Source organism: Zootoca vivipara, chromosome 13 (assembly GCF_965207765.1).
Source record: "Zootoca vivipara chromosome 13, rZooViv2.hap1.1, whole genome shotgun sequence".
NCBI lineage: Eukaryota > Metazoa > Chordata > Lepidosauria > Squamata > Lacertidae > Zootoca > Zootoca vivipara.
In genome coordinates, this window is record NC_142596.1 from 17,511,802 (window position 1) to 17,539,791 (window position 27,990).

Genomic DNA, 27,990 nt, shown 5'->3' on the forward strand with positions numbered 1-27,990 from the left:
TCGCCTCGTGAGTTCTGGGGCGGGGCGGAGTTTGGGGTCGTGGGCAAAAAACACCTCATGGTGTTTTGGGTGCTTCGTGCACCCACGAAAGGGGGCGGGCGGTGGGTGCTGCTGTATAGCTTCTTCCCCCTGCCGCCACCCCATTTTTGTGTGAGGAGGGGCAGCCTTGGGAGGGGGGTAGAATAGCCCAGTTTGGGGAAATGGATAGTTTGTGGGCGCCCCTATTGGGTTGGGGTGCTAGTGAGGAGAATAAATATTAGCTCCTTTGGGTGGCATGGAAAGGAAAATAAGCTAAACTGAGGGGGGTAGGTAAATTTTGAGATAATCTGTAGATATATCTATTTTATTTTTTATTTTTGGAAGGGGGGAATTTGGGACGTTTGGTGTACAAAGTGGTGTTGTTGGTGTTTTTATTGTGTTTTTAATTTTCTGTCTGGAGTCGACCAGAGGGGCTGGGGCAACCCAGTTAGATGGGCAGCATATAAATACTAAAGTTATTATTACAGTCATACCTCATGTTACATTTGCTTCAGGTTACGTGTTTTCGGGTTGCGGACCATGGGAAACCGGAAGTACATACTGGAACAGGTTACTTCTGGGTTTCGCTTCTCACGCATGGACAGAAGCATTAAACAGATGTGCAGAAGTGCCAAATCGTGCAGGCGCGGCACTTCAGCTTGTGAACACTGCAGGTTGTGGGTGTGCCTCCGTCACGGGTTACGTCCACAACCCGAGGTTCCACTGTACAGTGGTACCTCCGGTTCCGAACGGTATCCGTTCCGGAGCTCTGGACAGATCCCGAGGTTTCCGCAACCAGAGGGACTGCTTCTGCGCATGCGTGCAGCGCAGTAGAGCGCTTCTGTGCATGCGCGCACGGCGAAACCTGGAAAAATACTTCCAGGTTTGCCGCATTCGCATCCTGAAGGATACGCAAAACCAGAGGTGTGCATATCCAGAGGTACCACTATTGTTATTGTTATTATCATCATCATTTGGAGCAACCAGAAGGGCTGGGGCAACCCAGTTAGATGGGTGGCATATAAATACTAAAATTATTAGTGTTATTATCACCATCTCAAAAAGACAAGTATGATCATCAATGTTTTCATGGAATTGTAGAGTTGGAAGGGGCTACTCTTAGCAGTCGCAGAAATTGCTTTTCAATTTCATCCTCCAGAGAGCCCGGGACACCTGTATTTATTTACGTGGCACATAGTTAAAACTAGGGAGCTCTCTCCCACAGAAGGTAGTGATGGCTTCCAACTTGGTTGGCTTTACAACAGGATGAGACAAATTCATGGAGGCTCTCCTTGGTTAGTGGCCATGATGGCTATGCTCTGCCTCCACAGCTGGAGATAGCAATGCTTCTGAACACCAGTCACTAGAAACCAGGGGAGAGGAAAGTGCTCTTGTGCTTGGGTCCAGCTTGTAGCTTTCCCAGAGACATCTGGCTGGCCACTGTGAGTACAGGATTCTGGGCTAGATTGGCAGTTGGCCTGATCCAGCAGGCTCGTCTTCCATTCCTATACGTATCCTCATTTACCCTCACAACAACCTTGGGAAGTCAGCCTGACTGAAAGATAGTGATTTGACCAAAGTCATTTTGCAAGCTTTGTGGATGAGTGAGGTTTTGAATCCTTTGTCTGAATCTGGAACACTTGTCTAGGCACTTGATAACTTAAACACTATGTGCCCAGGATCTTGGGCAGGAAGATGGAAAAAATTCCACACTAAACCTTGATTCTGTTAATAGTTTTTGTCTCCTGATAGATCTTCTGTATCCTCCATGCTGCTCCTTTCTAGTGAAGATGAAGCGTTTGGTGTGGAATACAGGTCCATTCAGATTACGGGGAATGCAGAGATGGTCCTCGGGTTCTTCTGCCAGCCGCCTGGTTCAGGAGGAGATGGCACAAGATACTGGTTCTGTCCCCAAACAGCAACGCATCAATCCACTTGGCATCCAGATGCTTTCTAAGCATCTTCATGAGCAGATTTTCCGGGGTGCTCAGGTTGAATATTCAGAGGAAGACATCCAGAAGAGTGTGGCACATTTGCAGAAGCATGACTTGTGGGGCAAAGAGACAACTATTCTTCCTGATGTGGAATTGCAGCTGCCCCAGTTGTATGGGGTCAACATCGATGAGCACTTCCGTATCTTGGCACAGAAGCAGAGCCTCCCATATCTGGAGGCTGCTAAGGAACTTCTCCAGTTTGGGATCCCACCAGTGCCCCTGGAGTGGGCTTGGAAATCTGGGTGGACACGATATGGACCCAATGGGGAGAAGACAGCTGTTGATTTCCCTGATGAGCGGGCCTTGGTGTTTGATGTGGAAGTGTGCATGAATGCAGGCCAGTGCCCTACGCTTGCAGTAGCTGTTTCCTCAAATGCCTGGTAAGATGCCGACAGCTCTGGTAGAAGGGTGAAAGTTTTTGTTCCTACAAACTTTGTGTAAAAATAGAACCTATTGGGCAACAACATGACTTAGCCAGTCTCCCACTACTTCTGTTCCCTGTGTTCCAAAATACTTTTTTCATTGTTCATTGGTTTATTCCTATATACCACTTTTTGGCCAAAGGCCCCTGATCAATCAGCACCCCACATCTTTCTAACAGACCACTTCTCCTTCCTGTTCTTATTCACTTCCAGGTCTCATACCATAGGGCAAGGCTGGGGAGCCTCAGTTCCATGCAGCCCTTCTAGGTCTCTTTCTGGCCCTTAAAGGCTACACCGCTCATTGGCCCTGTTTCATACCCCCCCTTTTTTTTTGAATGATTGAAATGTGTCCTTGCACTTTGATAATGTTTCTTGCTTGCCTGTAATTAGCTTATGGTACATAAGTACAATTTGTATTTGTTGCTCTGCCAATGTTTGCCTTTGGTCCCATCCATCACTGGCATGTGGCCCTCAGAGGTTTGTCCAGAGAGAAATGTGGCCCTTGGGCTGAAAAAACCCCTCTCGCTTATACATCATGCTGCTTTCTTTTCTTCTGGCGTTCTGTTGTGGAAGAGTACCAGAATGAGAATAAATGTCTCCACCCAGGAGTTTCCTGGGTTTTTGTAAAAGAGCAAGAACAAGAAACTCTGCTTCCGAAGAGACAATTAATGTTGTATAGGGGGGCGGGGTTTGTGTGACCTTTCTTTATATATTTGGATGGAGCCCTCTTTGTTGACTCACGATTTCTAACCAGATGTGTGGGTTGTGCACAGATGCTGTGGGACGGTCAGAGATGTGTTAAATTAGAACACTGGAACTCACCTCCTAAACTTATTCAAAGCAAAGTGAGAGTTGAAAAAGGGGTGAGCCCCTGTGTTTTCCTGAACTTCTAAATAACTTGATCTTATGAACCCTAGTTTAGCTATCCCTGCAGTACACGTATACAATATGTAAAAGGTAAAGGGACCCCTGACAGTTAGGTCCAGTTGCGGACGACTCTGGGGTTGTGGTGCTCATCTCGCTTTATTGGCCAAGAGAGCCGGCGTACAACCTCCGGGTCATGTGGCCAGCCTGACTAAGCCACTTCTGGCAAACCAGAGCAGCACACAGAAACGCTGTTTATCTTCCCGCCGGAGCGGTACCTATTTATCTACTTGCCCTTTGACGTGCTTTCGAACTGCCAGGTGGGCAGGAGCTGGGACAGAGCAATGGGAGCTCACCCCGTCACGGGGATTTGAACCGCTGACCTTCTGATCGGCAAGCCCTAGGCCCATGTTAAATTAAAATTTTAAAACAAAATAAATAAATGCTGGTGGTGATGATTCAAAGTGTTTTTACCCTACTCTTCAGTTGGAAAACCCCACAAAGCAACTTAAAAAATTAAATAACACATTATTTGCCCTCATGCTTACAAAGCTATGGAATGAAAGCAAAAAGGGGTTTGGGAGGGAAGAGCCAAACAAGAGGCACCAAATTCTTGATGTTGGTTCTTATAATGTTCTTTCTGAAATTACTAAATTTCAGATCTAGAAAGAAAGGAAGGTGGGTTCAGGTGTTCTATTATGCCCTGGAAAGAGCGCTTTAGTTCACACAGCTGGGTGTGTTTGGTCCCCAGGTACTCATGGTGTAGCAAGCGACTGTTAGAGGAACGGTACACCTGGTCCAGCCAGTTGACTCTGTCAGATCTCATCCCTCTGGAAACAGGCAGCAGCCTTGCCAAGCAGGATTGGCAAGAGAGGCTGGTGGTGGGTCACAATGTCTCTTTTGACCGTGCGCACATCAAAGAACAGTATCTGATTCAGGTAAGTCATCTTTGTCTTCCAATCTGTTCTGCTTACTTTGTATGCAAGCTGTTATTGGTGGCTGAAGGCTAGATGTTTGTGGCAATGTGTATCAATTCAGTTATTATAGCCATGAGCCATAACTGTTAGGAAATTGCACAACAAACAAGATACAAATAAATACTTGTCGAAATGAAGCTTAGCAGGTCAAATATTAGATCTGTATTGGTGCAAAAATTTCCCTGCAGCAGTTAGCTAGTTTTTGTATTACAAAGTCCCTGTGAATCTTTGATGCTACAGGTGCAAACAAAGCAGCTGTCCTTGTTTGTTTGTCCAATGATAGAGCTACCGGTATGTGTTCTGCTATTGCCTTGTATCTTTAAAACCCAGCCATTGCTTCTCTGCAAACTGCTGTCAGGAGGGTACTATTTGTAAGGGAAAAGCCATAAATGAGAAGGAGGGGTGATTAATGCTTCATTCGCCTGCCACTTTTCTCTCCAGCAAGGTTTCAGGCTCCTCTTTGGATCAGATGTATGAGTCTGGAATCCTAGCTGGAGAAAAAGTGGTTGTGGGAAGGAGCTGCAGGTAGATAGAGGCAGAAGAGGGAAGGGTTAAGCACCACCCCTCCTGTCGGCTCCCCACTCTGATGCTGCTTTGCAGGGGAGAAGCCGCAGTCAGAATTTCAAATCCTCAGGGTGGAGATAGCATGTATAGTTTGGGTATGAGGCATTTGGCTAGAATTTCACCTGATAGCAGGGTAGTTAAATTGTGAACTCTGAGTTTGAATGTTGGCATCACAGCCTGCCTGTGATCCCTTCCTGAGGTATGTATTTGGCTCCTGTTGGTAAGACATGATGCTGAACTTGACCCTCAGTTGCCCTGCTCCTGAACATACAGCATAGCAAGTTCTGTGTGATACTCTTTTATCCTCCAGGCTGTTCCCCTATTGTTGTTGCTTACTGGATTTCCTATTTGCACTTCACCATGAGGTCCCAAGGCAGGCTATAACAATATACAGTAAAAAGATAACTTTAAAACTAGTTAAAATAATTTACAATAGGAAGAAGAGGGTTGGCCCTTATAGCATATATCCTAGATGTCATGGTCTAGGGCAGGCATGTCAAACCTGCGGCCCTCCAGATGTTTTGGCCTACAACTCCCATGATCCCTAGCTAGCAGGACCAGTGGTTGGGGAAGATGGGAATTGTAGTCCAAAACATCTGGAGGGCCGCAGGTTTGACATGCCTGGTCTAGGGTATAAAGAGGTGTATTTAGCATATAACAAAAGCTATACCATGCTGTTTTTTTGTTTGCCATGTATGGCTCTTTGTGTAAATGAATGTCGAAATGGCAGTGTATGTGACATTAAAACAACTATTTCAGGGCTCCCAGATGCGTTTCCTGGACACCATGAGTATGCACATGGCCATCTCCGGGCTAACAGGATTCCAACGCAGCCTTTGGATGGCAGCAAAACATGGCAAGCGAAGAGGGCAGCAGCAGGTGCAGCAACATATCAAGAAAACACGGAGTAAAACTGATGGCCCTGAAGTGAGTTGGAAAGGCACAGAGGAGTTGCATGTTAATCCCTCCTTTTCTTCACAAGGCCTCCCCAATTTATATCTATAGGGCTTGCAAAGCGGCAGCGCTAGATAAGATGTAATGTACTCCAGTGTATATTGAACTGGAAATCCCCCCCCCCAAAAGAGCAGAAGGCAGTTTGGAAGAAGGATCACTGCTTGTGGTCTGGATGCTAGCTCCTCTTTGGTCTCCGGTAAACATATTTTTAGGATTATATATTGTTTCGCAAACTAACAAACCCATTTGTCTAGAGGTGACAGTGAAACAAAGATAAATGTGTATGTACATGTTGAGAAGTAAAACTCCTTTCCAATTCATTTTAAGTTTTAAAAAAACTTTTTTGTTTTGTTTTGAGTGTCAAAGTCCTTTCTGGCTCTACATTCAGCATACTTGATCAAGTCATAGTTATATATAACATGGGAATGAGAATGTCTGGCCTTGTTGGATTGTTGTGAGAATGAAATGAAGCTCGGAAGGCACTTTGCAGAACTAAAGTGCTATCTATATTTCATACATACATCACACTTGAATAACTGTTTTTTAATACTCTGTCCTATGAGAGGAGTGGAGAAAGAGGTAGATAGAGATGTCATTTTTATACCTGAGGTTACATTAGCTGGGACTGAACACTTTATTTCTCTCTTTCAAAATAACTTATTGCCCTCCCTCCCTTATAATTGCACGTCTTAATGTGTACAATTTTGCCTCTTACTAAAGTTGCAAAATGCAATTCCACCACCATGAGGTTTTTAGTAGAAGACTGACAGAGATCACCATAGACAGTTGGGAGAGATTTTTTTGGCAAAAGCATTCTAAATTAGTAGTAGAGGGGGAAAGTGCAGAGCCAGCATGGAGGAGACTGGCAACATCCTAGATGTGAGAAAAGTTTTGTTAAGTAATATGGACTTCTGTTGCCTCTTGCATTGTCATTGTTTCATAGGCAATCCTCTGATAGAGGCCTGCCAAACTATAGCTATATTTCTGTATGGATGCCACAGTAAGTCTGATCTACAGATACATCAGAATGAGGTGGTGGAGGGCTGAGATGGTATATGGTTTCACTTTAGACAGAGGGATCATATATTAAAATAGTCACATTTATTTTTTTATTAAAAAAATAGAAAACAAACATGGTTGACAAAGGACTAGGATAGAACCTTTCTCCCTACTGTGCTATTTTTCTCTTGGCAGGGAGGATTTTTTTCTTATGTAGAGGAGCATTCAAAATTGAATTATTTGTCTGCAGTAATGCTGTTCAATATACCATCTCAACTTTCTGCCGCCTCATTCACATGTATAGACTAGGCCTCCTAGGACTTGCCATTCTTGCAAAGATCCTGGACTGTGTAGATGTTCTGTATAATTCTGAGAGTTAGAACTAATCAGAATGGAGGTCTTATTCCTACAGATTGAGGACCCAATCTGATGGTTTCTTAAATGTTTTAAATGCTTTTCATCCCAAAATGGGCATTTGGGGGGTTTGTGGACTAGTTACTGCCTTACTACCTTGCAGATTGCCTCCTGGGACTGGGTGAACATTAGTAGCATCAACAATCTAGTAGATGTGCATGCCTTATATGTTGGAGGCCAGCCACTGGAGAAAGAAGCCCGGGAACTCTTTGTCAAAGGGAGCATGAATGACATCAGGAATAACTTCCAGGTAGGGAGATAATCTACAGGATGGTGCTTTTTAAGGGAAGGATTCAAGAGACCACTGCTCTGTTGTAGAGCATATTCTTTGCATGTAAAATGTTCCATGTTTAAAGTCTGGCATCGCTAGTGTGAAGGAAAGGGTCTTGGTATACCTGGGAAAGATGTATGATTTCAATCTGGAGCACTTTTGCCAGTCAGAGGAGAATACTAGGATAGACTGACCAGTGATGCGACTTAGTGGAATGTGGCTCTTGATACAGGTGTACATAATTTATATTCCCATTCCCTCTATTCTCTCTGCCTCTCTTCCAAGGACCTGATGAGATATTGTGCCCTTGATGTCCAGGCTACTTATGAAGTATTCCAGGAGCAGCTTCCTCTCTTCTTGGAAAGGTGAGGACTTGGGGTGGGCGGGTTCTAAACTGTGGGATTCTTTTTTTATGGTGGATCCTTCTTCCTCCTCTTCTTCTTCTTCTTCTTCTTCTTCTTCTTCTTCTTCTTCTTCTTCTTCTTCTTCTTTGGCGATCACTCGTATCCATTTATGAGATAGCTTGCTCTGGATTAGCCAATAGTCTTAGGTTGCCTTTGTGTGCCAGAATCATCTTAGGGACAATATGGTGTTCGATTATCAATAAACCCCTTTACACTTTACCCTGCTAGGGATTCCAGTCTTGCCTTTCTTTAGATACAGATAAAACTTGAAAGGTTCAGTGTAGTGGTAAAACATCAGTACAAATCAACCAGTGTTTCAATTTTGCAAGAAAGAAACAAGAAGCAGTATCTCCCCAAACATCTTAATCCTTCAGAAGTGGTACAAGTGCATATATACAAAATTTCTTAGTGAAAGAAACACATAATAGTTAACTAGAATTTACAATGCACGTTGGAAAACTGAGCCAAATAATTATGGGAGTTACATCAAACAATGTACTAGATTATCGTATTAAATAAAATGTCTGTCGTGATGGGCAGGGAGAATGTGAGGGGAAAGCTTGTACAATGCAACAACCTGGGGTGGGGGGTGGGAGTAGGCACATAATCTCTTGTCTCTTGTGGAATTTCATTCCACCAGGTGGGAGGAATAGCCCTTGTGGGCAATCTGTCCTTGCGGACTGCCCAGTGTCAGGAGTAAAGAGTACACTTTTGACTTTGCTATATAAAAAAAAGAGTGCCCCAATTCCAGAACTTAATTTTCTCCATTGGAATTAATGACATCCGTTCACATATGGGAGAGAGTGAAGGGGTTCACAATGAGAACACCATTGTGATGGGGCTAAAACTGTTAACTGAGATTGGTGTTCCCGGCTATTGGACCTTGTTCCTAGCAATGTGGCCTCGGCCTTTCGTCTACATGGATCCATCCTTGGTTCTGTCTGTTGGTCATGCACAGTGTGACAGGCTCTTAGAATCTGCTTCCATTGTATGCTAAGGTCAACAAAAGCCTAAAGTTTATATAGCTTAGTCCAGTTGCTTCTAACATACTGGCTCCACTCTGTTATTACCCCCTTTTCTATTTCTTTGTTAGGTGTCCCCATCCTGTCACATTTGCAGGGATGCTGGAAATGGGAGTCTCCTACCTGCCTGTCAATCAGAACTGGGAGAGGTACCTGGATGAAGCTCAGGTCACTTATGAGGAGCTGCAAAAGGAGATGAAGAAATCCTTGATGAACCTAGCTGACAATGCCTGCCAGCTGCTTCATGAGGCAAGGTAGGGATATTATTATCCTAATCACTGTTACAGTGCACTGCTGCTTAAGCCAGAGCTTCATAATTGGTGAAGACTTGGCTCTCCACTAAACAGTGGCAGGAGAGAACATTATGAAGCAGAAACGGAGCTGGAAGGAGGATGCAACTCTCAACCCTCCCTCTGGTTGGGGTCCCAATTGCATGCTTCCTACATCTCAGGGAAACTCAAATGAGGAGGTGGACTGGGACAGAAGATGAAAAGAGGGAAAGATGTGGAAGAATTAAGGATGCACACACACCTGCCACATCTCCCCCTCATCTTTGCAGTTGGAGAACTGGGTTTTCAGACCTCAGTTTTAGCTGACCTTTAGTTCTGGCATTAAAATCTGTAGTATGTTTTATGGGGTAGGCAATTCCCAAATGGAGGACTGCAAGGATGAGATAGAATTGTGAAATGCAATACTGTTTCATTAAGCAGACTACTACTTAGTAAAGGAATTTGTTTGGCACAGTTTCAGCAGTGGGTGCATCTAGATAAACTGAGACGTTGTTATATGACATGGTGGAGAAAAGTACCCTTTCAGCTCCTCTCCTTTGCTGTAAATAAACAGGAGCTTGTAGACCAAGATCTCACTGATGGAAATAGAAAAAAGTATTCTTCAAATTAAGGGACACAGGTGGCGCTGTGGGTTAAACCACAGAGCCTAGGGCTTGCTGATCAGAAGGTCGGCTGTTCGAATCCCTGCGACGGGGTGAGCTCCCGTTGCTCAGTCCCAGCTCTTGCCAACCTAGCAGTTCGAAAGCACGTCAAAATGCAAGTAGATAAATAGGAACCGCTACAGCGGGAAGGTAAACGGCATTTCCGTGTGCTGCTCTGGTTTGCCAGAAGCGGCTTAGTCATGCTGGCCACATGACCTGGAAGCTGTACGTCGACTCCCTCGGCCAATAATGTGAGATGAGCACGCAACCCCAGAGTCGGTCACGACTGGCCTCATAGTCAGGGGTCCCTTTACCTTTACCTTTATTCTTCAAATTAACCTGTGGTGGTTGGTCTGATGTATCAAAACAGGTACAAATGTGATCCCTGGCTATGGGATCTAGAGTGGGATCTCCAGGAATTTAAGCAAAAGAAGAAAAAAATTGGGAAGAAGAAGAATGAAGATGTTGAAACGCCCAAAGCCATGGAAAAAGCCTCCATGCTGGAGTGGCAGGAAGGTAAGAGCATCATCATAATTAACTACTAGCTTTCTAGCACACAGCAAATCACAGATGTCCCTGTTAGGATTTTGTGTACCCAATGCTAGGTAGTGTGATTAGTATAAATCACATGAGATGTCTGACAAGAGTGCGGGAACGGAAGACTGTCTTATCTCTGAGCATGTTATTGTTACTTTACTTTCACTTTTGCTGTATGCAACCGTCTTGTTCTGCCTGATCTGGAGAACACAGACGTGATTATGGATTCTCTGTACATAGTGTGAATAAAACATAGTTTAGATCTACGGATGATTCTTTCTTCTTGCTGTGTTAAATGCGAGAAGACTTGCGTACATTTATCATAAGAGAAGTGTCGCAGAGAGGCACTCTGGAGTGAAGGGGCATGCCATTCCGGAGACATGCCTACTGGGAGATGCACAGAGGCACCGGGGGTTCGCCGTGTCCCCAGGTGCATTTTCCAACAGTCCCCACTGTCTACTGGCAGTTGTAATATTTCTCTCCTAAATCTTGATCAGAAAGAGAGAAAGAATATACCTTAGGTGGAATGAGACCTTTTGTCCATCTGGCTTAGCATTGTCTGTACTGATTAGCAATAGCTCTCCTGGGTTTCAGATAGTCTTTACCAGCCTCACCTGGTGATGCTAGGGGTTGAACCTGTTACCTCTTGGATCCAAAGCATGTAATCTACCCTTGATTCAGATCCCTTCCGCTAAGCTGTCTTTGCAATTGGGTAGGAGCAAGCATCCTTTTAAATCTTATTTACAAGCCTGAAACACATACCTCAGTGTGCATTGCAGGCAGAATGTTTTGCATCCAGCTCTCAAGTGATTTCAAAGGATGATAGTATTACCAGAGAATTTTTAAAAAGTCCTGAGATCCCAGAGGTGCCGTTTTAAAAAGGTGTTGCATTTTTATGGTGTTGCATTTTTATTTATTTCTTAATTACAGTCTTGGAGGATAAATATGGAATACACAGGTGTTTGGAGTGCAATATAGAGGCAGTGGAGGAACATAAGAACTATGGAGTGTTACGGAGCTGACACATTTCAACAAGAAAACATTTCTTTGCTGACCATTAAAGTTACATTTCTACTCTTCCATAGGGTACTGTGCGTTAAACACTCATGTACTGTATTTGAATTCTTCTTTGCCATTTAGAGCAGGCATTCCCAAACTGCGGCCCTCCAGATGTTTTGGCCTACAACTCCCATGATCCCTAGCTAACAGGACCAGTGGTCGGGGAAGATGGGAATTGTAGTTCAAAACATCTGGAGGGCCGAAGTTTGGGGGTGCCTGATTTAGAGTTTTAGAAATTTGCTAGCTGTCAAATTCTGCATTGGATTATAGGCTCTGCAGGCTACCGAATAACTGCGTCCATGTAGATTCTTAAGCCTTTTAATGTAATATGTACTGTAGTTATAAAACAGCCTTGTCAACAACTGTACTCATTGAAAAATAATTGCTTTCTGATTTGTTGTATCATGGAAACAGATCCAGGACCCCCAACTGAAGAGGAAGAACAGCAACTCCCTGAGAGCCGATTGTGCTTGGACCGTCTGAAGGGGACTGTAGCTTTGCAGCCAAAGAGAATTCAGCACCTGCCTGGCCATCCAGGGTGCGTTACTAAAGGGAAGTTGTAGACAGTGACCTTCCTAGGACCTTCTGTTCATCTCTTTGTCAGGAAGTAGGATTCCAGTTTAGTCTTTAATATGTTTTCTCTGTGCTCTGTGGATTTTTTTTTATAAGGAGCATTTGCCCACGAGAGCCTCCACCTGTTATCAAAAGTGTGCAGCTTAGAGATAGATTTACCCATGTTCCTGAGAAGTAGACCTACTTTACAGTTGGCTTTTAAACAAGGGCAAAATAAATTGTTAACATTCCTGTAATGCTGAGTGGATTTTTTTTTGTCTAAAAGTTAGAACTGTTTGATTTGCATGATTATTGATCAAACAACCACTTATTTGTCTGAATTATTCCGTTTGCTGTGAACACACAGAATTCCGTTGGCAAGGTCACAGGCCTATGCAGTGTAGTGAAGATTACAGGTGGCTAACTTACAGCCCATATCCAACCTTCACAAAAGTATTTTATGATCCCCAAGCCTCCCCAAATTCAACCTCTTTTAAAAATGATTAAATTTAATTATGAATAATGAATGATGAATAATTATTTTCAATAGAGTAGAGTGGCTGGTGGGAAAGTCTTTCAGAAGGCAGCCTTTTGAATGGCAGCTCTTGCCACACCCACTTCTTACACTGGCCACACCCAGTTTCACACGTAACCCCTCCCCCCAAGGGTTGGCCATAAGATAGTGCGGCCCTCAGCCTGAAAAAAGTTTACTACTGCTGCTAACGAAGCATAACATTGTCGAATGGAAGCCCCACCCTATAATTAATTTCCTGCAATGAGGCATGCTTCTTTGTATTCAAACTCAGCGGGCCACCTGGAAGCATCAGTGACAGAGGAGGTAGCTTTTGTTAAACTGAGTAAAATCAACCCTGACAGGAGATGTAATTATTATTTAATGAATTTTCATACAGCTCCTTGGTAAAGGCCTTTGAGCAATTTGGTATAAAATTTAATCTGAACAACCAATACAAATTATCTAACATTATTGAGGAAAGCTTTTTGTTGACTTTGTGGTCCACTCTCCCCTTGCAATAGGTGGTATCGTAAGCTGTGCCAGAGACTGGATGATCCCAGCTGGGTGCCTGGGCCCGGCCTTATCAGCCTTCAGATGAGAGTGACCCCAAAGCTCATGAGGCTCACCTGGGATGGCTTTCCATTGCACTACTCTGAGAAATATGGCTGGGGTTACCTGGTGCCAGGGAGGAGTGACAACCTGCCAGAGGAGACTCCAGATGTTGACTTGCCTACTTGCCCCTTCAGGTAAGAAGTGCATTTTGGGGTGAATAAAGCAACAAAGCTGCCATGGTCTATAATTGTTGCTAGTAATAATATTATTTGATGCAGTGCAATCCGTGTATTCATTGCATCATACAGTCACACAAAAAAGATATGTCCTTACCCTAAGGAGCTTATAGTTTAAAATTGCTGAGTTTGCAGTGGAAGGCAGCAAAGTAAGAGGTAGGACACAGAGGTAACAAAGAGGGGAGAATTGTTAATTATGCTTAGTGAATAAAGCACTACTGGGTTGCTGCCACCAGAGTTATACTTGGAACCCAAAAGAGGGGATAATTGTGAGAAGCAAGTTTTAAAAAGTTGCATGCATGGTTCTCCAGGAGATTCACCTCCTTTCATAGACCATTTGTTGTACCCTGCAGGTGTGATTATTTTAATCTGCTTCCGGCCTAAGCAGTTGCCTCCAAAGACAAGCAGAGAAAGTGCTCTCAGCAGGAGAGAGCATCATTTAGTCACTTTGATACCTTTCAGGGACCGCCCAGGTGGATTTTTTAGGGTGCGTTCTGTAACATATTTATGCAACAGTAGTGGATTTGTACTGGATAGTCCGCACATCATTCCATTTTATTCATTGTTCTGTGATGGTTTCCAGTTCCAAGAAAGGGAGGGGCAGAGTTCAGTTTTGAAATCAGTGGCTAAAATCAGTGCAAAAGGTTCAGTCTGCCACCTTGATTCAAAACGACATCCAGTTGTCTCCCAAAATAGATGAAAACATGCTTTTTGATCTCAGGAACCGTAATGCAATTTTTTTTTTAGCAGGCCCCAAGGTAGATGGTACTTCCTCAGGCTGCCTACAGCTGTGTCCCAGTCAGCTGCCCTCTGCACACTCAGTTCTGGGTATAGCAGATTTGTTGAGTTTCCAGGGGGTCCAAAAGATGGGGATAGGGGCCCCCACCACTCACAGCTCTTTCTTCATCCTCCTTTCCTCCTCCTCTTCTTTCAGCCCCACAGTGAATTGCAGTGAGATGTAAGAAATGTTCCCTAGCCCCGGAGAATTACATGTAAGAGCCAGGCCTTGTAAAGCAGTGGTGGGGAACTTCAGGCCTGGGAGACCAAACTCCTGGCCTCTGTCTGGCCCTCAGGACTCTCTCCAGGCCACTCCATCCTCCAGTTGTTTTGCCTGACTGGAATTTGTTCATGAATGGCAATAATGCCTCTTGCTTGTCTGGATGTAGAAATGTAGGCATAGGAACATCTCACTTCTGTATGGCTGAACTATAGGTAAAGGCAAAGGGACCCCTCACCATTAGGTCCAGTTGTGACCGACTCTGGGGTTGCAGTACTCATCTTGCATTATTGGCCGAGGGAGCCGGCGTACAGCTTCCAGGTCATGTGGCCAGCATGACTAAGCCGCTTCTGGCGAACCAGACAACACACGGAAACGCTGTTTACCTTCCCGCTGGAGCGGTACCTATTTATCTACTTGCACTTTGACGTGCTTTCGAACTGCTAGGTTGGCAGGAGCTGGGACCAAGCAATGGGAGCTCACCCTGTCGCAGGGATTCGAACCGCCGACCTTCTGATTGGCAAGCCCTAGGCTCTGTGGTTTAACCCACAGCGCCACCCACGTCCCGGCTGAACTATAGCCAATTGCAAAAAGGAAAGATATTTTTAGGTCTGATATTTGCAAATGAGTAAAGGTGTGAAGTGCTCAACATCCTTCAATGAAAAACTTCTTTCATTAAAGTGAGCAGGCCCAGTGCACCAATCTCCTTGTTACATAACATTCTTGTGGCAAAGTTTAGCCTTGCTTTGCAAATGGGATCAAGAAATAGGATAATTTGCTGAATTCAGTGAAAGCAAAATTACTTTCCCCTTAACCGTAGGGTTATTGAGCATCTGTACCGGGAACACTGCAAGGAGAAAGGCAAAGAGCAACCTATCTCACTGGACACCACGCTGGAAGAAGAGCTCATGTTAACAGAAAATAGCACTTTCTGGCATAAGGTACCAATTGTGTGTCTCAGAGCTGTGATACATGATCAGTAGAATTATGTGGTGCAGTTTTTGCTAAACTGTACAACTTCAGGTAGCTGGTAAAGGCATTGCATACGTGATTTCTCTGCATATTAAAAAGAAAACTCACTGGATACAGAAAACTAGCATGTCAAGGATGAAGCTAAGCTAGGTTTCTACACACAAAGAGTTTTTGTTTTTCTCACTTGGGAAAGACCTCCTTGGTCAGATGGGGATCAGGAAAATGATTAGATGTGGGAGGAGAGAATGAGCTTAGCTGTTAAAGAGATCTCTTTCCCTCATGCCAGGTTGAAGAGCTCAGCCGTGCGGAGATGGAGATGGATTCAGATCCTGTAACCTTTAGTGAGGTAATGGTATACCTCCTTGAGAGAAAGACAGTAATTGAGAGAAAATCAGTATTCATGTATTGCCTAAACCTGTGTGCTTTGAGTAGTAGATCATGGGAGTGCTGGGCAAAAGCCTGAATGAGGGGCTCGTCTGATTGGGGAGGTAGGAAGAGCATTCCCAAATGCCCCAAACCCTTTGTCTAGTCCAGCAACCCTTAGATATAGGAGGGGAGGAACCATAGCAAATTGGTGGCATCAAGCATTGCAGAATTTTGAGAGCAACATCAAGAGTTCCTAGAAAGATTGAGAGGGATCTATTTTCCCAACTTTTTGGTGATTGTTCCTCTTAAATATGACAGAGGTGGATGAGGCCCTGCTGGCATGAATGGTAAAAACATCATTCAGATATCTAATCAAGAATGCTTCTCTAAATGCTTTTTGCTTTGCCTTTATGAGGTGGGGTATTCCTACATCTTGAGTTGTCTATTTTGTTTTCTTGTACATCCTTGTACATTCAGGTCCAACTAACCCTATGTTGGTTTGCCAACAGAATGAACTGGACCATTCAAAAAGTCATCCTGATTATCACCATGGCAATGGTCCTTACAATGAGGTCAATATCCCTGGGTGCTGGTTTTTCAGGCTACCTCACAAGGTGAGCAGGAATTTCTTGTATATAGAAATAAATTGATGATTCAAGTTCAGTTAATTGAACTTTAAAATCAGAAATGCATGAAAGTATGTATGCAAGAAAGTGTCCGTGATATATGGAGGATGTTACACACCACACAGGGAACATCCCCCCACCCCCTTGAATATACACTAATTTTCCCCCACTTGATTATTTTTCTTTTTTCTAATATCCTTGTAGGGGGGAAAATAAGAGTGTAGTTATGGTTTTATAGACCTCTCAAGGCTATGCACCTTTGCCACTGAAATGAAGCCTCTTATTAAATTCTATTGGAAATGTACTGTAATATTTCTTTCCTGAATAAAACAAAGTATGTGCAAGAGGTGCCAAGTGTTCAAATCGGCCTAGAAAATGCAGCTTGTGACCTAGAAGTCTTTATCCCTATTGCCAGATGTGCTCCAAGACATTGCTTCTTTAACATTTCACTAGTGTTAAGGAGGCCATAATCCAGTTGTCGGAGTCGCTGCTGGTCAGAATAGATGCTGCTGGACTGGACCGTTAAGGGTTTCTGTAAGGCAACTTTGTATGTAGTAGGGAGGAGGGTTTTATGCCGGCTAATCCTGTTTTATAACCGATACCTTGAGCTAAAGCAAACTTCCATCTTCTGCTGTTAAAAGGATGGGAATGAAAACAACGTTGGAAGCCCATTTGCTAAGGATTTTTTGCCCAAAATGGAGGATGGCACCCTGAAAGCTGGCATAGGGGCCACAGAAGGGACACAAGCTCTTGAAATCAACAAGAAGATCTCCTTTTGGAGAAATGCTCACAAAAGAATCAGGTGGGGTGTGACTTCCTTTGAATTAAATTACCAGTCTGCAGAACTGCATGACAGACTTTACTCCATGCTCCCATGCTGTATGTTGATAATTCAAGTTCTGCTTTCAGTACCAAGGTAAATGTGCTTCTTGTGCCATGAACCATTCAGCTTGTATACTTTACTCCAATCTTTAAATTTTTATCTCTGCAACATGAGAGGATCCCCTCCCCTGAATCATCTTCAATTTGCTAAGAGCTCCGGGGAGGTAGGTTTCTTTTTTGAGGTGTGTGTGTGTGCTTGGTATAGTTCAATCTTATTAGTGGGCTTGTTGAGCCCTGGATAAAATGCTAGCTCAGCTCAATTCTTCCTTTCATGGCTAAGGGCTTGAAACTTGGTGTGCTCAGGCAAGGTGACAAGGGCCAATGTAAGACATTAGTTATTTAGCTTCTGCTGTTTGCTTTCTGAAGTTTGTTTCTCTTTTGTTTTGTCAGTTCCCAGATGGTGGTGTGGTTGAAGAGAGGAGAGCTGCCTCGATCTGTGACCAGGTACACACACAGAGATGTTCTTTTTCCTTTTATTTCTTCCCCACTTTTCAGCCAACTTTAGTTACCAAAGTGACATAACTAAAATAGTAATAAAATACAATATAATTAGGGATGCATTCACGAGTCTCTTCTGGTCTCTGGGAGTAGGGTGTGTGTCTAGGTTCCAAACTTTTCTGTTTTTCTGCTCATTCTTCAAAGATCTTCAGTCTTACAAATCAGACTGGCAAGTTGCATAGCTGGCTGCTCACAGAATCAGCGTTTTTGTTTGTTTCTATTGTACTACATCTCAGTTTTCCCTGTTCCCCCCTCGTCCAACTCCTGCGGAAAAATAGCAGCCCTGTTTCGCTATCTGATTTGTATCACCACCAGCTTTTCCTGCCTGTTGCTGGAGAATCTTTTGAGCTGTCAGCAGACAGAGTTTATGCATGTTCAGGCTTCTCTCCCCTGGCAAGTGTAATGTGTAGCCAAGCTGTAAATTACCTGGGCTGTGAAAGTAAAAGGATTCTGTTTTGGGAGAGCAGCTGATACTCAAAGAATCATAGAATGGTAGAGTTGGAAGGGACCACAAGTGCAATCTAGTCCAACCCCCTGCAATGCAGGAACCACAGTTAAAGAATCCCTGACAGATGGCCATCCATGTCTTTGCTATTGGGCAGGGGACCTTTCCCCCTTTTCCCCTTTTGTATGCTGCTATTCCATAAGTCTAGATGGGCTAGTAGCCTGACTTGGAATAAGTTCTGTGTCCTTTCACGAATCTCCACCAGGTTATTGGTTTTCCAAGCAAATAGCAAAGATGTATATTACCTGAAGAATAACAGCCAGTTAAGAGTGATAAATGTTCACAGTTACTCCAGCAAAATCTTTTAGAACCCTTGGCCTCTGTAGGATGTGTTGGTTTACCCAGGGCCGGCTCTTCATAGACCCCCAGTGGCGCAGTGCACCATGGCGCGGGGCTGGTAAGCTGGGCGCTGGCCCGCCGCGCGGAAACCAATTGCGCCCTGCGAGGGCGGGGTGGGCGGCGGAGCGATCTCCGCCCCTCAGCACCAGGGCGCGCGATCTGCTCAAGACGGCCCTGGGTTTACCTGCAGTCTTAGCTGTTCCTGTCAAGTAGCTACTTGATCACTAGCAAGGCTGGCTTCCTCATGTTATATGAAATGGGCTCACCCTGATGTTTCTGTAGGCACCCAGACTATGACGAGGAGAATAGCTATGGAGCCATCCTGCCACAGGTGGTAACTGCCGGGACAATAACTCGTCGAGCTGTGGAGCCCACCTGGCTGACAGCCAGTAATGCCAGAGTATGTATGGATTTTCTAATGCTTTTTATTCTTACTGAGAGAGAGAAACTGAAATACAGTTGCCCAAAGATATGTCCATCCTGCTTTTCTTGTCCATAATGAGAATTCCAGTCTATAAGAAATAGACACCTTTGGCTAATTTACAGGAATAGAGAAGTCATTCTGGCAAACATAATTTATCGGTTCGTTTATTCATTACTACAAAGTCCAATTAGTTAATTAGCTATTTCAAGTTTTGGAGCATTGATTTCCAGTTACAAGCTCAGGCTATCACTAGAAGATTCTGTAATAATATATCCATGAGCAGGAGAGTGCTATTGCACTCTGGGCCTGCTTAGCCACTGTGTGAACACAGTGATGGACTAGGTGGGTCTTTGGTTTGATCTAGCAGGAATCTTCTTATGTTCTCTGTGTTCTGCAGACTGACCGGGTGGGCAGTGAGTTGAAAGCTATGGTCCAGGCCCCTTCTGGCTACCATCTGGTTGGAGCTGATGTGGATTCCCAGGAACTTTGGATAGCAGCTGTCTTGGGAGAAGCTCATTTTGCCGGCATGCATGGTGAGCATTTCCACTCACAACACCCCCCTCCCCTGTCTATTCCTTCAGCAGCTGGTAGTCAGGGGAATACTTACTGCCTGGGAATGTGAAAGCTCTGTTCAGCTATCATAGCTAATGCTGTTTTGAAATACAGTTTTTTATTATAAAATTTTACAGTACAGTGAGTAAAGAAACTGCATATTAGAAATTCCACTTTTCGCCTTCAGACCAACATATCTCTTTAAAATAATTTATAAGGGTCTAGAGACTCCCATATATTTGTGTCCCGAGCTCACTCAGCCAAGGAGGACAAATGGCTCGCAGTTTAATTCTTTATTGACAAAAGCAGACACTTACAGAAGCTCCTAAGGTGCACAGAATACACATACACACACACTTCTGGCAGCTTCATAGCTGTCATTTTTTCCAAGCTTGTGCCCTGGCTGAACAGTTGGAGCAACAGTGTAGCATCCCGCAAGTACCCTTGTCCGACAGTGTGCATTATGGTACCTAGGCAACCATAAGGACTACAAACTTGTTTTTAATTGAAATCTGAGGTTCTAAGCTCCATTTTGTATCCAGTGCCATATTTTGTTCCTGTACAGAATTTCGGAGATACACTTGGCCCCGTTTCACTCCAAGCTCCCTTTTATCACACCCACTTCAAGACCACACTAACCTCTTCTTTCCCCACCAAAGGCAGCACAGCTTTTGGCTGGATGACCCTTCAGGGGAAGAAGAGCAATGCCACAGACCTGCACAGCAAGACGGCCTCCACAGTGGGGATCAGCCGAGAACATGCCAAAGTGTTCAACTATGGGCGCATCTATGGGGCAGGGCAGCCCTTTGCAGAGCGCCTCCTCATGCAGTTCAATCATCGCCTGACACAGCAACAGGCCAGTGAAAAGGCTCGCCAGTTGTATGTTGCCACGAAAGGGATTCGGCGGTAAGACGCACTTGGGGAAGAGCCCACCTCTGATTAATCAGTTGGATAGTATCATGTTCGTGCTCTGTAGTAATTGCTCCAACCTTGATTTTAAAAAAGCTTTGGTCAATTAAAACCACTCCTTTTAATTGGGCAGTGTACTTTCTAAACAACAAATAAGTGATTAAAAATACTACTGCCTGCAGTTTGTATATCTGGAAAGAACCATTCCCTCTCATTGGAGGAAATGGCTCTTCTCTGGTGGTGCCTTAGGGTAAGTCCAGTCTAATTTGTATTTCCCTTGTTTTTGAGAATGTCAGTGAACATAGCAATGGTCAAGTAGACATTGGGTACTTGGACTTTCAAAAAGCTTTTGGTGCAGTACCACACCAGAGACTCCTGAGCAAGGAGGTCCTCTTATGGATCAGTCACTGGTTAAAGAGCAGGAAGCAGAGCTTGGGAATGGATGGACAGTTCTCAGAATGGAGAGATGTAGAAAGTGGAGTCCCCCCAATAATTGGTATGGGGGCCTGTGCTTTTGACTTGTTCATAAATGATCTTGAATTAGAAGTAAGCAGTGGGGAGCCCAAGTTTGCTAATGACACCAACTTTTTCAGGATGATAAGAGGATGTTGTGTGAGGAGAGTGGGGATGTTTCTTTCCCAGATCATGTGATTTAGCTCTAAACAGTTTACCACCAAGGCTATTAGCTCTCCCTAAGTACTTGTTTGGCTCCAACTTGAACTATGGCCCGAACTGCCATGCTGAAGGCCCTACTTAGTTTGGACTTTGGGGGTGTTTTGTGTTGGCAGTTTTGGGTCCCTCCCAACTCCTGTGGTTTCTTATTCCATTCTTCTCTCACAGCTGCTATCTGTCCGAGGAAGGGGAATGGCTGGCGAAAGAGCTTGGCATCCCCATAGAAAGGGAAGAGGATGGTTCTGTGTCCCTGGAAGATGTGCGGAGGATAAAGAAAAAAGCAGGAAAATGGTAAGGTGTTTTCTATGTTTTCTACTGGAAGGTTATGCATGGCACTAAAGTAAAATAAAACTTTTTTTAAAAAAATCAAAATTTTGTGCCATGGTCATCTAAACTCCGTACCACAAAAATCTACATGCTTCTGTTCCATTTTACTCAGTTCCTTCTCCTGCTGGTCACAGACAAAGGCAAAAGGTTATGTGGGCCACTGAAGCCTGGCCACTGGAAAAATTATTTAGCCATCCTTGTGGCTTCTAAGTATCACTAAGCACGCTTAGCCTAAGGGTCACAAATGTGTTTTGGAAAATGGAAATCCTTGAGAAGCTGAAGCCTATCCCTCCTATTACCACATAATGTCCTCCCCCACCCCGGTGGTGGGGCGGCATATGTGCTGTAGCTATTCAGTCCTCCTTTGGATTTCAGAAAAGTCTCTGGTGCTTTGCAGGTTTATGGGATACCAGAACATAACTGGATTGTGAACAACCATGGCCTTTTCTCCAGAAGATGATGAAGTTTTAGAGATAACTTTTGATATTCTCTCTTACTTAAGGAGAGTAACCCAAAACAGATTATCTGTTCCCATCCATGGTCAAGGCAGTTTGTGCAAGCCTGATTTTAGGGAGGAGTCCTTCCCCCTGCCCCACCCCCTGCCTGCTACTGAGACAAAGCATTTATCTGAGCAACTCTATCACTGGGATTTAATGCCTTGCTTTTGCTTAACTTGAGTTTTTTCTTTCTCCACTCTGAGCACTTAGTGGGACGGGACCCAGTGTTTATATTTTGGGTGGTGGCTTTAATTTGTGAGGCCTACAAGTAGAGGCAGTTACAAAACTTTTGCAATGTAAGTGGGAGAAAGAGAGATGTCTAATGGAGAAGAAATAGGTGGGCCGGAGTTCCAGATGTGTTTTCCATGCTGCAGAGAAAAATGTCAAGAGGCGGGTAGCTGGTGACAGAGTAAGCACAATCCATGAACCCTGGTACCTGCATGTTGGCAGATCCCTAAAGAGAAGTCTGTTGCTGAATGGCTAGTTCAGCTCTTACGTTCTTCCTATTGCAGGTCTCGAAGGAAAAAGTGGGATGTGGTGAACCGGCGAGTGTGGGCCAGTGGGACAGAGTCTGAAATGTTCAATAAACTGGAAAGCATTGCCATGTCAGAATCTCCTCGCACCCCTGTGCTGGGCTGCCACATCAGCAGAGCATTGGAGCCAGCTGCTGTCAAGGGCGAGGTGAGAGGGAACCCTCTTGACTCTCATCTTTTGACTCTGAATTCTAGCCCAGGCACCCCCAAACTTCGGCCCTCCAGATGTTTTGGGCTACAATTCCCATCTTCCCTGATCACTGGTCCTGTTAGCTAGGGATCATGGGAGTTGTAGGCCAAAACATCTGGAGGGCCGCAGTTTGGGGATGCCTGTTCTAGCCCTTGCTTCAATACAGTGTGTTTTGGTGGCAGCAGTAGTTGGCCAGCTTGCATTGTGAGGGTGTTCCCTGGAAATGTGTTACAGTGGTACCTCGCAAGACGAATGCCTCGCACAACGGAAAACTCGCAAGACGAAAGAGTTTTGAGTTGCGCGAGGGATTCACAAGACAACGAGGTTTTCTATGGCCGCTGCTTTGTCTTGCGAAGTGCGGCCATAGAATGTAGCGCGGGAAGGCGGCAAAGGAAGATTAGCGTGGGAAGCTGACAGCTGATCTTCCTTTGCCTTCTTCCCGCGCTACAGCTGGTTTCCCGGGGGCTGCCCCCGCCTGTCTTCCCAGAGCCAAGGGGAAGACGGGAGGCGGCAGCCCCGGCAAGCAGCACCCACCGTGCTTCGGCTCCGTCTCCCGGAGCCGCCCCGTGCGCTGCGTTTGCCCTAGGGCCGGGCTGGGATTGGCCGCCTCAGCACTGCCGCCGCCTGGCTTCCCCGAGCCAAGCGAGCAAGCGCCGCCACCACCAGTCCCCTGGAGCCCATAGGAACGCATTAAATTTCAGTGCGTTCCTATGGGAAACGGTGCTTCGCAAGACGAATGTTTCTTAAAACGAATTGACCGGTGGAACGAATTAAATCCGTCTTACGAGACGCCACTGTATTAGAAGAATGGGAAAGGAAAGATGGAGGTATCTAGCCAATGACCAGCAACATGTAGGAACAATATTTCATTTAAATTGTCCAGTTGCCTGTATGAAGCCGAGCGTGCAGCAAAAACGTTTGCTGTTGGGCATTACTCCATGATGTGCTTCATGCCACACAGTGCATGCCAATATTCATGTACATGATGTGATTGTGCATGCTGAAGGCAGGTGGGGGGGGGAGGTGCATTCCTTTCCAGGTCCATGATTGTGGAGAAAGGCTGAGAATGATTCTGGCAGCCTTCCCAAGAAGAGCAAGAGCTGTAGTGCAGGATTTCACTGCCTGCAGTGAGTAAAAATCACCACTAGACAACCAGGCAGGGGAGATCTACAAGGGTTAGTAATTTATTACATAACAACAGCAAAAAAGCAACATGTATTTGCAGGAGGTTGGATAGTAGAAATTGTACACCTAGTAAGTCTTAAAGTTACAGTGGTACCTCTAGTTACGAACTTAATTCTTTCCGGAGGTCCGTTCTTAACCTGAAACTGTTCTTAACTAGAGACATGCTTTTGCTAATGGGGCCTCTTGCTGCCGCTGCGCAGCTGGCACACGATTTCCGTTCTCATCCTGGGGAAAAGTTCTCAATTCAAGGTAACTTCCAGGTTAGCGGAGTTTGTAACTCGAGGTACCACTGTATTTGCAAGGTGGTTGTGCTTTTGGTTATCCGTAGGTAGTGTAGCAAGCTATGTCGTGGATCAAGTGTTTGCAACAAGTTGTCTTTTCCATGCCAAGTGCTTTCATTGTATCTCTATGAGCAGCGCAAGCTCCCAGCCACCTTAAAAACATGTTCAGATATTGTGCAGTAAAGATCAGGGCTCAATAGTTTTCAGTACTTGTGTACACTGATATGCTGGTCATGCTTTTCAAGATGTAGGCAGCCAACAAGAAAAGCAGAAGTTTACAATAGAAAACAGTCTCTCTCTCTCTTCCAGTTTGTAACCAGCAGAATAAACTGGGTGGTTCAGAGCTCGGCTGTAGATTACCTGCACCTGATGCTTGTGTCAATGAAATGGCTCCTTGAGGAGTTCAACATTGATGGACGGTTCTGTATCAGCATCCATGACGAAGTGCGATACCTGGTGCAAAGTGAGGATCGCTATCGGGCAGCTCTTGCCCTGCAGATCACAAACCTCCTTACACGGTAAGCACCATTTTTGTCATGGCATCCTACAGGCCAATGTTCAGGATATCTGTTCAGCTGGAAAATAAGGGACTGCCTGAAAGATTTCTTATAATACTAGCCTACCTTCCATGGCTGAGAGCAAATGTATGAAGCACTTGGGAAAGCAACTACATAGAGAAGACATAGTATATCAACTTTGGGGTTGTGGGGCTCTCTAAATCCTTGCAATAAATACTTTTTCTGGGTAGAGTGAACGAGGTGTCCATCCCATAATGTATTAAGCCCTGTTTCCACCTGAGAGATGTGAGGAACTACATGACCAGCTTTCATAGACTATCCTCCACTCCTGTCCTTGCCTCATGTTCCTGTGAGTTCTGGCTGGGGAAAATGCCCCGACTGTTGGAGGCATTATGCCTCTGAATATCAGCTGCTGGCAATCACAAGTAGGGAGAGCACTACTGCTCTCAGGTGAGTTTGGGTTTGTTTGTCTTTAAAAAAAGAAAAAGAATTGTAAAAGCATGTGAGGATTTGGGCTTGTAGTTGATGTGATAACTGAAAGCTGACACCTTTCAGAAGAATTTCCTAAATCTGTACTACTTGCCTTGCTTGCATTTTCAGGTGCATGTTTTCATATAAACTGGGTATTCAAGATCTGCCTCAGTCAGTGGCCTTCTTTAGTGCTGTGGACATTGATCGGTGCTTAAGGAAAGAGGTGACAATGGATTGTGTCACTCCATCTAACCCAACAGGGATGGAAAGAAGATACAACATTCCCCAGGGTAAGTATTGTGCCACTTTCTTAATTCTAGAGAAGCTAGGACCTCCTTTTCTCACAGAAATATTATCTGAATCCTGTTGTGCTACTACTGAATAATAAATAATTATGTCTACTCGTTAGAATAGCCATGTAAACCAGGAACGCCATATATATTGATCCACTTTGCATATGACACTAAGCCAAACCATGGTTCAGCACCAAATGAGTGAGTTCCTGGAATGAAGATCATAGTTCCTGTGCTACTACCCAGCGAAGGGTAGCTTGTCTCTCATTCTGGATGAACCAGTTTGTCTAGAGCAAGGGTCCCCAAACTAAGGCCCAGGGGCCAGATGCGGCCCAATCGCCTTCTAAATCTGGCCCGCGGGTGGTCTGGGAATCAGCATGTTTTTACATGAGTAGAATGTGTCCTTTTATTTAAAATGCATCTCTGGGTTATTTGTGGGGCCTGCTTGGTGTTTTTACATGAGTAGAATGTGTCCTTTTAGTTAAAATGCATCTCTGGGTTATTTGTGGGGCATAGGAATTCGTTCAATTTTTTCCCCAAAAATATAGTCCGGCCCCCCACAAGGTCTGAGGGACAGTGGACTGGCCCCCTGCTGAAAAAGTTTGGTGACCCCTGGTCTAGAGTGAGGCAAACCACAAGACTGGCTTCAGATACAATATGGGAAGCACAGCAGTAAAACTGGCATGAGCACAACAGCCATGACCTGCACTTTGGGAACCCATGACTTTATTTCCACTAAGCCATGGTTCTATGTGCAAACTAGGCCATCCCCAGTATATGGTTTCGGCCCAAAACTTGTAAATATGTCCTTTTAAAGCCTTCCAGTTCAGCAAGGCTCTGCTTGGATCTCCCTTCTCCTCTCCCTTGTCCTCGGAGGGAGTCCAGGAGCCAGGCTTGCACTTGCATGTTCCCTTCGCCATAGGAAGAAAAGAGTGACCAAACAGGAGATCCCTATCTGCTTCTGTAACACTGGGGCTGCCACTCCTGCTTGTCTTGCTCTGCTACCCCTCTGTTTACACAAGCTCCATCACTGTTGCAAGGCTGCTTCCACCCTCCTTCCCTTAATGGCAAGCAGCCCTTACTCAGCCAGGCCACTCACTCATTTGGATCTTGAGCGTCCTTGTGTTTGTGTGTGTGTGCACATGCAAGTAGGCAGCGGCGACACAGGGAATATGGGAAGGCCTTCCTCGGCCACCTGCCTGCTCACTCACCCCACCTGCGGTTGTCATGTTGTAGTTTGTGTTGGTGCCACAAGTACTGCAATATGATAACACCTTACATTTTTGTGCATGTAGAAAGATAGCCATATTACCCAGCAGAAAACCTCTCAATTCACTGACGCTAATACTTAGGTAAGTATGCACAGCAGCCTTAGTTTCCCATGGAAAGGAAAGTCTCCATCTTCACAATAACTGTGGGATGTCCCAGTCAGTCTTTGTTTCTTTGTCCAATGTAACATTTTATTCTGCTTTGATACATTTGCATTGGAAAGCCATTCCTCCGTACTGCTTGTTCTCACTCCATCAGCTCTAGGCTTATTATCCAGCCACTGACTGGAAACAGTGCAAAGGTACAGTGTAAATAACAGAGTGCTTACAAACACTTCAAGATGAAATCTTGTATCACAAGTAGTAATTACGCTCAGCACTTGACATAATCACTTTTTAATTGGCGTGAATTAATGAGTGTTTAAACAACTTATAACTAAAGCTTGTTAATTATTGAGCTGCAATGGCAATTTTGTTTCAACTACGACAGGTTGAGAAGAAACCACTGCAGGAGAAGGGTTCATGTATTTTATTAAGCTCTGGCAGGAATCCTTTAAAGCAAATCTTTTAGGGAAAATGCATTTTAGAAAAATGGCAGTCAGTCCTACATTTGGGAATATTCTCCACCATTCTCTTGTAATATCAGCAGTTTTGGAATAAAGTGGTGTTGATTATATTCCCTTCCCAGCTTGCTAGCTATTTCAAGATCAACAAGTAGATTTAAAAGTGGATTTCAGTATCTGTTATTTGGCTGGGGTGTGTGTGTGTAAACATGACTATTTAATTTCTTTCAGGTGATGCTCTTGATATATATCAACTTCTCAAAATAACCAAAGGCTCATTGCAGAAACAAAAATAAGGTGCAAGACTTCAACTTATCAGCTCAATAAATCCTCCCAGAAGCAGGTTAAGCAAGGAGACCTACCCACTCCCTGTGATTTGCACTTTCTTCACTGAGAAGAGGGAGAAGACTTTGGGACTATCATTAAAACAGGCTACAGCTGCAAAGATGAATAACTGACAGAACATCCAGACAGGGCCATAAGGACAGATTGCACTTTAACTGGGTTGTGTCAGGATGGTTATTCAGTAGCCTGTTGTGGTACAAGCATTCAGAGAATTGCATGTCACTTGTATGGCAAGCAGAAATCTAATTAAAGCCCATCTTAAAAATGAGACATTCATCTTTCTCCATTAATGCTTCGCAGGGCAAGCAGAACCAAGCTACAGTAGTCACTTGGGAATGACCAAGGCAGCTCTTATTTTTTACGTCGCCTCTTAGTTTTGGGTTCCTGGCTGGTGTTGGATTGGGTAGATGCAGTGCTCTAAAAGAGATGAAAACGAGGGAAGGAAAACGAAGCTATTAGTAAATGCACCAGAGGAGTCCTGAGTTACTGAAAC

At 44.6% G+C, this 27,990-nt stretch overlaps 2 protein-coding genes across 5 annotated transcripts in view; one reads left to right on the forward strand and one right to left on the reverse strand.

The window, feature by feature from the left end:
• Positions 1-27,765, forward strand: POLG (DNA polymerase gamma, catalytic subunit). Of its 2 annotated transcripts, none has more exons than XM_088657122.1 (23): positions 1-305; positions 1,771-2,392; positions 4,050-4,236; positions 5,599-5,766; positions 7,310-7,456; positions 7,763-7,842; positions 8,975-9,157; positions 10,205-10,350; positions 11,845-11,968; positions 13,018-13,242; positions 15,102-15,222; positions 15,540-15,599; positions 16,129-16,233; positions 16,887-17,047; positions 17,518-17,571; positions 18,752-18,869; positions 19,291-19,426; positions 20,105-20,351; positions 21,195-21,317; positions 22,363-22,531; positions 24,349-24,557; positions 25,158-25,318; positions 27,384-27,765. In XM_088657122.1, exons 2-23 carry the CDS (start codon positions 1,809-1,811, stop codon positions 27,446-27,448), a joined length of 3,573 nt encoding a protein of 1,190 aa, XP_088513248.1. In that variant the 5' UTR covers positions 1-305; positions 1,771-1,808; the 3' UTR covers positions 27,449-27,765. The 2 variants fall into 2 exon arrangements, with proteins under 2 accessions (XP_088513248.1, XP_088513249.1); XM_088657123.1 differs by having other exon boundaries at positions 15-305; positions 1,754-2,392.
• FANCI (FA complementation group I) overlaps positions 26,756-27,990 on the reverse strand; it is a 29,408-nt gene continuing 28,173 nt past the window's right edge. For all 3 annotated transcript variants that reach the window (XM_088657120.1, XM_088657121.1, XM_088657119.1), the window contains one exon: positions 26,756-27,914. In XM_088657120.1, the coding sequence (XP_088513246.1) occupies positions 27,849-27,914 (66 nt within the window). In that variant the 3' untranslated portion in view covers positions 26,756-27,848. The remainder of the gene's footprint in view (positions 27,915-27,990) is intronic.

Bases quoted from the DNA above. Each gene is read 5' to 3' on its own strand.
- POLG (XM_088657122.1), top strand. From the start codon at position 1,809: ATGAAGCGTTTGGTGTGGAATACAGGTCCATTCAGATTACGGGGAATG. The intron at 2,393-4,049 runs GTAAGATGCCGA...TTTGGTCCCCAG, and splicing joins GCTGTTTCCTCAAATGCCTG to GTACTCATGGTGTAGCAAGC. The intron at 25,319-27,383 runs GTAAGTATTGTG...AATTTCTTTCAG, and splicing joins AAGATACAACATTCCCCAGG to GTGATGCTCTTGATATATAT.